Source organism: Halyomorpha halys, unplaced genomic scaffold, assembly GCF_000696795.3.
Source record: "Halyomorpha halys isolate HHAL.00 unplaced genomic scaffold, Hhal_1.1 Scaffold624.1, whole genome shotgun sequence".
NCBI lineage: Eukaryota > Metazoa > Arthropoda > Insecta > Hemiptera > Pentatomidae > Halyomorpha > Halyomorpha halys.
Genome location: NW_027106861.1, coordinates 714,480 through 723,247, shown reverse-complemented (window position 1 = coordinate 723,247; position 8,768 = coordinate 714,480). Strand labels below are relative to the sequence as shown.

Here is an 8,768-nt window from a genome sequence, read left to right as displayed (position 1 = left end):
CCTCTTGGGCGTTTTCCTATAGGTCTGGCCTCAATATATTTTCTTGGATCCCTGTCTTCACTCATCCGACAGAGATGTCCAAACCATCTGAGTTGTCTCTTTTAAATGGTATCCTTTATGGAGACAGTCCCAACATCCTGTCTTGTCCTCTCATTTCGTATGCGATCCCTCCTAGTTCGGCCTGCCACACTCCGTAGTTATCTCATTTCCATTTCAGTAACTCTGCTTAGGTGTTTATCAAGTGATACCTAGCTTTCACTTCCGTAAAGGACAGTAGATAGGTATACAACCTTGAAGATATGTACTTTGACATTCTTCTCTACCTCCCTTTTCCCTATAACTGTGTTGCAGAGGTGGTAGTATATTGCATTTGCCTTCTTTATCCTATTGGATATCTCTTGGTCTACCTTTCCATTCCTGCTGATCACTGTTCCTAGGTTAGTGTACTCGTCCACCATTTCTATTGGTTCACCTTTGCAAAGTATTTCAATGTTTTCCTGTTCCCGGTCTGTATGCATTATTTTGCTTTTCCTGACATTGATGGTCATTCCCTTTCTTTCCAGCTCAGCTTCCCATTCAGTTACAGCTTGTTGTAGGTTCTCTTTATTATCTGCTATAAGGACAATGTCATCCGTAACCTAGGCCAGTATTGTCCTCATGTAGACAATTTTCATGATTTCATCGATATAAATGATGAACAGGAGGGGGCTCAAACTCTCAAAATCTCCTTGCTTTACTCCTTTCTCAATTGTAAAGGTATTGGACTCTCTTCCATTAATCCTTACTATTCCCTTGGAATGATGGTAGGTCAACTTTATAGCTTCTATTATTTCAGCGTGGAGGTGCCTCTGTCCAAGCAAACCAAGCCCTTGTGGGAAGGTTTTTTCAGAAAGAGCATTCCACAGTTCCTGTCTAGGAACCGGATCAAAGGCGGCCTTTAGATCTATAAATGCCAAGAAGATACTCTTTCCTTGTTCCCACGATTTATCAATGAATGTTCTGAGAGAAAATATAATATGATCCTGGGTCGGGTGTTGAGGCCTGAAAGTAGCCTGTTCCTCTTGTAAGTCTTTCTCCCCTAGCTCTCTCAGCTTCTTTTCTACTATTGAGCTATAGAGGTTGTACACAACCTGGGAAAGACAGATAGGTCTATAGTTCTCACATTCGTTAGCATTGCCTTTTTTTTTAATCGGAACAATTATGTTGTACTCCCATTCCTTAGGAATAGCTTTTTCAGTACGTAACTTCTGAAAAAGGCACTGGCAATACTTTCAATAATTCTTTTCCACCATATTTGATGAATTCAAGAACGATGCCACCTCTTCCTGCTGCTTTCCTTAGTCTTAATCTCTCCACTGCTACTTCCACCTCTTCCTCACATATCACCTCATCATATTCTCCCCGTATACATTCTCTAATCATTTGCCCCTCAGCATCTTCAAACAAAGCCTCCCGTCTTACATACAGTTCCCAATTGGATGGAGCCTTGTACCTACGGTACTCCTGTGCTGGCTTCTTTCTTGCCACTGATTCCTTCACCCTATCATTCCACCACTTAGATATTTTACATGCAGGTGAAATATTGGTAATCCTGTAAGTAGAAGTAGCGGCCTTCATTATGGCTTTCTTCATTTCTGACTATATTTTATCTACACTTCCATCTATGCTGGTGTCCTGGAGTTTTGAATCCAATAGGTTTGAGTTTTCCACTCTTATTCCAGGTTCCTGGAGCTTGATATCGTTGATTTTTTTGTAGCTTCTTGGGTGTTTCTTCCTAGGGGGAAGAATTTGAGTATCTCCGCCTAACAGGAGGTGGTCTGAACCAATATCTGCTCCCTTAATCACTTTAGTATCAGTAAATAGCTTCCTTATCCTTTGAATATAGATGAAATAATCGATTATACTATTTACTTTCCTTTCTTCAGCGGAAAAAGTTATTTTATGAATTTGTTTGTGTGGAAAGAATGAATTATCAATCAGCCCAATCATTGTCAACACATAAATCAATCAGTCTGCCCATTTCTATTCTTAGTGCGCTCACCCCCATGGTTTCCCATAACTCCATGTGCTTTGTCGTAGTCACTCCCAGTTCTAGCATTGAAGTCGCCCATAATGATTACTTCTCTGTTCTTTGTCCAAAGCAATAGCTTCTTTGGTGGGAGCATACACCTGATTAATGGCCCTTTTCCTATTGATAATTCCAGGTTTGCCATCATTATTCTAGGAGATACTGGATCCCAACTTTCCACTTTTGCAAACAGGATGTTCCTCATAATCATCCCAACACCTTTCTTCTCCCTCATTCCTGCAGGAACAACAGAAAAGATGAGAACATGCTGTTCATTCAGATATATCTCTCCAAGGACTTTTTTCCTCATTTCGCTGATAGGTCTATCATATAGGATTTCATTTCCTCCACCAATTCCACCTCCTTTCCAGTCAATGTTTTAATGTTCCATAATCCAAATCTTATGTCCTTTCGAGCGCTGTGTCGTAACCGATGTGTCTGTCCAAGTCCGAGGCAATTTAAGTTTCTCTGAATCATTTATACTCAACTACGGGTGATTATCCCAGTAGAAGAGGCCCGTATCCTCGGGACAACTGGCTTCCTGAATATTTATATCCCCTCAGGAGTAAGGGTGGCCAGGTTATATACCCCCCAGCACTGGATACCTGTTGGTCCATATTTATTACATTCAGACCACCTGAGGCGCTCCCTAGTGGACAGGTTCCACTGAGAGAAAAAAAAAAATAAAAATCTGTAATTTTATATGCATTAACATTGTAAGTGTGACTCTAAAATATCATGATTGACATGAAAAAGATGGAGTTTTAATCTGCATGATGTAAGTTTGTGATATATCCCATATAAAAACAATTATGAAGATAATAGAGGAGTTGGTCTACAGAGGCATACAATCCTAATATGTGGACAAAGGTGATAATAATATATCTTCCTACAGATTCGTAATATAGGAAGGGAGGGTTAAATCCCTGAAACCTTCAGAAAACTGGGTAAGACCCAGGGTATAACTGAGATTCTTCATGGCTATAGTCTGTATCCTACCAATATCTGTTGGGAGATGAACACAGATAAATTATTGTGAATGTTTTGACACATTTGCAGTTCTTATGGATAGACTTTGATGAATTACTTTGTTGTTGGATGCCATGAGTTGGGGCCGATTACATCAGGATGTCAAATAAATCTTTATTACTTTCACTTGCTGTATGTAGTAAGGCAAAGTATTATGATAGTAATTATAAATGTAAGTCTCAAACAGAAATGCATGTTTTAAGGAGTTCAAATAATCATGTCTTACAAAATTGTATCTGTTTGTGTAATGTGAACAGCCTAGCCTAGCACAAAAGCCAACATTTGTAATTTTAATTGAAATTACATACTCAAAAGTGTTTAGGTACAGCAAGTTTTTTTATAAAAATGGATTAATGGAAATATCATTTCATGTACCTAATTTTCTCAGAGACTGCTCCAACTATTTTGATTAAACTGTCAGTGTAAAATTAATTGGTCTTCAATATCAGTTATATTCCCCTCCAACACTACTTGTCTTGCTCTCGTAATTAGGGTAGTAGTGATATTGAACTTATTTCATTATTACTTATTCATACCAAATGATGCTAGATTACAGATGGTATATAAAATGCAACATTAAGCAATATTTTTATTATTTAAAAAAGTATTTGTATAATTTAATTATCATTATTATTTGAACTTATAACTTCATTGTAAAGAAATGATAATGGTTATTTTTTTAATACTATTATATCAAATCTCATATACAGTTATGGAAGTATATGGATGGTATGTATAATAGTATTCATTTTCTTGAAGTGTGATATCGAAACCCAATCTTTATATCTTCCTTCCAATTTCATGATAATAACGAATCTTAGCAATAATGACAAGAAGTTATAATGTATTAGTGACTGCTCTCTTAACATGAGTGTTTACTCAGAATTGGCCTTTGCTGATTTGAGGCCCTGTGCAAACCTTTACTGTGAGACCCCTACAATATTAGCCTACTCTGAACTGTAGTAGTTTTTTTTTTCAAGCAAATAATTGTAATAATTAATAAAGCAGTGCTATAATTTTCCTAAAATTTTGGTTTCATTCTCCCTTTCCATGCTAAAATGTCACGATTTGAAGGACCATGGCTTGTCCCCTTTCCTAGTTTTGATCCTTGGTATGCCATTGGGTACAATGTAAAAATGATTGAATAAAGAAATGGTATTAGGTAGGAATATTAATTTCCTGAAACGAAAAAGCAGAATTTAAATAAATTTTGATTTCACAAAGTGCATTATCGAGATTATTGAATCCTTCTAGTTCAATAGTTGGATAGTTCACGAGTAAAAGTAACTCGGAAACATAAAAATACTGACTGAACTCAGTGGTTGTTTTTTTAATAGGTCATGTTTGCTAGTTCGTTCATGAATTAGTCCAAGATTTTTCTCATCTTTTAAAGTAATAACTAAAATTATGAGGGAGGTTAAAATTTCTGTTTTTCTTAGCCAATAACAAAGGTCTATTATCTCTGAAAATAATAAACCAAAATATCTTGATAGTTAGTTTTAAATGAGACATTAAAAAATATATTCTTAATCACTGCCAATATTTTAGTTCACAATAGAGTTGTGCAATTCAAAAATGTAAAAACCTTGTTCATATTCAAATCAACAATATTTCCAGTTTTTAAAAGCTTTATTCATCTCAATTCATTAAACTTATTAGTATAATTGTTGATATAACACTATGGATTAATATTCCAAGCCTAAAAGATTTGATGTGGATCACATAGTTGGAACAAGCACCTCTCAATGGAATCATAGAAAAAAAAACATTCGAAGTCTTCACTAATTCTATCAAGACTTCTGAAGCAGATAAGTTATTACTATTATACCAATCTTGTTAGTCACACAATATACCAGCTCATTAGTGAATATACAACATACGAGGCTGCTATTACCAAATTAAATTCTCTCCATATCAAACCGAAAAATTAATTATATTTTAGGTATATATTAATGAGTAAACATCAACAGTCAGGCGAAAATGTTGATCAATTCTCACAATCCTTTCTTTATTCTGAATGTGGGTTCAAAGCAGATACAGCTGAGGTTTATAGAGCTGAATACATTACAGAAGCATTTATTATTGGACTAGCGTCAAGTAATACTCGACAACTTTTAGAAAATTTTATTCTAACCTTTATGATGAGGCATTTGCTAAAACTCAAGTCATTAGGATCCGCTCAATAATTTTCTGAGCCGTATATTTCATATGAATCATTTTTTATAATACTATTAATACATAGCAGTCTTCTAGAGAAACTAATCAGTTCAATCCACTGCCATTAACTTCAGTTACAAATTCGAAATGCTCTTTTTTGTGGATTCAGTCGGTACTCCCGAGCTTCTTGTCCAGCTCCCAATACTATATGCAAATTTTGTAACACTAGTCTGAAGGTCTTCTAAACTGAAGCACCACCCTGCTGTGCCGCTCATCTTTGAATACCAACTCCTCTCAAGACAATGAGGAATGGTCAACAGTTGCTTGTATTCCTTCTAAATCTATATCTACAATAGAAAATAGTTACCCTGAACTATTCAGCCATTATCGCAACTGCTGTACCACTGAGTCTTTCCAAACTATCATAAAAGTGAAAATAAATAGTTTAAGGAAAACTCATCTATAGGAGGAGTTCAGAGAGCTATTAGTGGTGGTTTTGTTTCAAAATAAGCAATACCTCACAAGTTGATATGGTGTCCTTAAGCCATGTCAATAAACTCATTCTGTTCTGTAGATTTGCAAATCTTAGATAGTAAATATTGCTGTACGATTGGAAGTGTACTCCAAGACTGTTGTGCCGATGTTATATTAGGTCAAGATATTCTTATACAACATTCAAGTTTATCAATAACATTTGGGGGTAACAAACCCAATTCAAAAATCAGTAGTAGCCTTGAGAGTGCAAAAGTGGGCCCTGCTTTATTGTTTGAGCACTTAATGCAAAACTGTAAACCTATTGTAATTAAATCCAGATACTATTTTGATGAAGATGAGAAGTATATTCACTCATAAATTGGAAAATTGCTCTCTGATGGTGTAATCAAAGAAAGCATCTTACCTGGGAGAGAAGCAAGAAGTACAGCTCCAATCCATCAGAGAGCAGCACCTCAAGCCTCACCAAAGCTCTAAAAATTTTTTATTATTTTCTTTTATATAAAGATATTATTATTTGTACATATTATTAATTTTTATGTATACTACTGAGCAATGTCGATAAAATAATAAATAAACGATGCCAAAATAACGCACGAAACTACCTACCTCAAACAGATAAGATAAGACCGCTTCTCAGTCATAGGCGTATGCACAAGGCCTCTTCCACCGCCGGGGCCAATTCCATCTGTCGTCTACCTTAAAATACCAATGGTAATAAAAGGTAAGACACAACACGAATTACTTTTTCTTTTTTCACAGTAAAGCACTTATTAATTCTATTTTAGAGGGTTCGAAAGTAAAAACTATCTGTGATCACGAGGACTTTAAAATAGCTTCTTTGAATGGATAGCTCATATGTGATATTAAAGATAAAGGTGGATCCACATGTTGGCCGCTCGCCACGAATTGGAGGCTTGTTCTAATGCTCGGTAAACAAAGAGTGGGCCATTCACATGTCAGAGTCATTCAGAGAGGCAACCATGGCGGACGTATAAGTGGTTTCAGCCATTGCAATGGTATTATATTATTTTTATTACAAAAAAAAGAAAATGGAACGAAATTAAATATAAATAAATAAGATTAAATATAAAACTTATTATAAAAATTAACTACAACCTCCTTACAGCTCTCAGTTGCAACTAGACAAAGAACAATGGTGGAGATGCTACACGAGCGCTCTCACGAACCACTTTGATCTGTGTCCAAAAACCGACTCTCGATGGATCGGCAACGAGCTCAGGCCAACTCGTACAAGCCACCCATCCACATGCTCGTGCATGTCCGAGTTCGCCTTGGCTTGGCCAACATGTAGAGCCCCCTTTACAGGTAGCCTTAAAATATCAAAGGTAGTAAAAGGTAAGACACAACACTAATTACTTTTTCTTTTTTTTTCACAGAATGCACTTATTAATTCATTTTTATTTCTGTTTTAGAGGGTTCGGAAAAAAAAAAACCTGTCGTACTAGCTCCCGACCACACATTAAAGTTAACTCGTACCTTTTTAGATAAATTAAAAATAAGTGACTACTTGTTGAAGTCCACAATAGGTGGTGTTCACATATACACCCTTTCACTCGATGTGAGACAACGTGTAGTAACGGGCCTAAAAACTCTTGATATTAAACATCATACCTACGCACAAAGATCAGGGAAACGCACCGAAGCGCGATATGTCATTAAAAATCTAAACGTCGAAATACCCATACAAGATGTGGGAGAAGCATTCAGGCCATTGGGTGCCAGGGACGTCCGAAGACTTCTGCGCACAGATGCAGAGGGCAAAAAGACCCCCCTCTCTCCTATTGTTATCACAGTACAGTCAACGGTAACCATTGAAGATGTCAAGAAAGTTCGCCACGTCAACAAATGTATATTCACAGTTGTTAAATACATTCCTAAAAAAGAGGGTGGCCCACCGCAGTGCTTCAGATGCCACACAAAGAACTACTGCGGCTATGAGCTGCGATGCGTACGTTGCGGAAAAAACCACCACATCAGCATTTGTCCTCGGACCAGTCCACATAAATGTCCCAACTGTTCTCAAGACCACGTGGCTTCTTTCAGACAATGTGAAACTAGAGTAACCTTGCTAAAAGAGGCTGAAAACCTGAAAAATAAGTTAGCTGAACAGAAGAAGACTCCCTTAGGCAACAAGAGGCTTACCACAACTCAAAGGAGAGCAACCAGGATAGTGAGGGGGGATGCACCCTACTCAGACATACTGCGCCCCACTACCACACCACAAACCGACGGAGGCTCAATTCCGGATCAGGTGGAGGAAACCGAACCACTCCACCAATTACTGGTCTCTGACCAGTCACAGTTGGTGATGCAAATGATGGCGCAAATGAACCCCATGTTCTCCAACCTCTTCTCAAAGATCATGAGCGATATGCAAGGGTTTATGACGAATATACTTCAAGAAATGAGAGGGCAGGAATCTCAAAAATGAACGCATGTAGCATCCTCAACTTCAACTGTGCTGGCCTAGGTTCAAAAATTAATGAGGTTGAAGCCCTATAGGCTCTCACAAATCCAACCGTGGTCGTACCGACACGAGGCTGCAAGGACGACCCCCTCACTTGCATAGGATATGCAGTGGCTACGGATGACGAACATGACCCTCACGGCGGAGTTCTCATAGCCGTTCGCTATGGAACGGCGTGGAAGAAGATGCCGCCACCTATGAATATCCAGGACGTCCGGATAAGTCATCTCACGATTCAAGTGCGGATGCACCAACCCACCACACCACGGGGATTTACCGGCATCCTAGAGGGTCGATGAGAGAGCTATGGCAAATCATTGACACCTGTTGGGCCAAAACCAACCATTGGATAGTGGGAGATTTTAACGCTAGACACACCCTGTCGCATAACTCCAATGCTAACCTAGCGGGGAGACAATTGGTCAAAAATTGCCTTCACGGTAATCCATTCAGCTACTCATACTTTCCGCCATCATGGGACCGGATCGACATCAACAATAGACCTCCTTCTGACCAGACAACCACATCGGG

At 37.9% G+C, this 8,768-nt stretch overlaps 1 protein-coding gene and 1 long non-coding RNA gene across 3 annotated transcripts in view; one reads left to right on the top strand and one right to left on the bottom strand.

Annotated features, from left to right (window-relative positions):
• Window positions 1–6,788, bottom strand: part of LOC106684830 (uncharacterized) — a 34,936-nt gene extending 28,148 nt beyond the window's left edge. The window contains exons 1-2 of one of the 2 annotated variants that reach the window (XR_001343742.3): window positions 6,356–6,788; window positions 6,153–6,219 (exon numbers count right to left, since the gene is read on the bottom strand). This is a non-coding gene — a long non-coding RNA (uncharacterized lncRNA). The remainder of the gene's footprint in view (window positions 1–6,152; window positions 6,220–6,355) is intronic. The other variant, XR_001343743.3, reaches the window with a different exon arrangement.
• A 238-nt stretch (window positions 6,789–7,026) lies between these two features.
• Window positions 7,027–8,201, top strand: LOC136795240 (uncharacterized). Its single transcript, XM_067045157.1, has 2 exons — window positions 7,027–7,105; window positions 7,183–8,201. The coding sequence occupies exons 1-2, from the start codon at window positions 7,027–7,029 to the stop codon at window positions 8,199–8,201; spliced, it is 1,098 nt and encodes a 365-aa protein (XP_066901258.1).
• Window positions 8,202–8,768: the final 567 nt, after the last annotated feature.

Coding starts and splice junctions, on each gene's coding strand:
- LOC136795240 (XM_067045157.1), top strand. CDS start 7,027: ATGTCCGAGTTCGCCTTGGCTTGGCCAACATGTAGAGCCCCCTTTACA. Junction 7,106..7,182: donor AATATCAAAGGTAGTAAAAG/GTAAGACACAAC, acceptor TTTCTGTTTTAG/AGGGTTCGGAAAAAAAAAAA.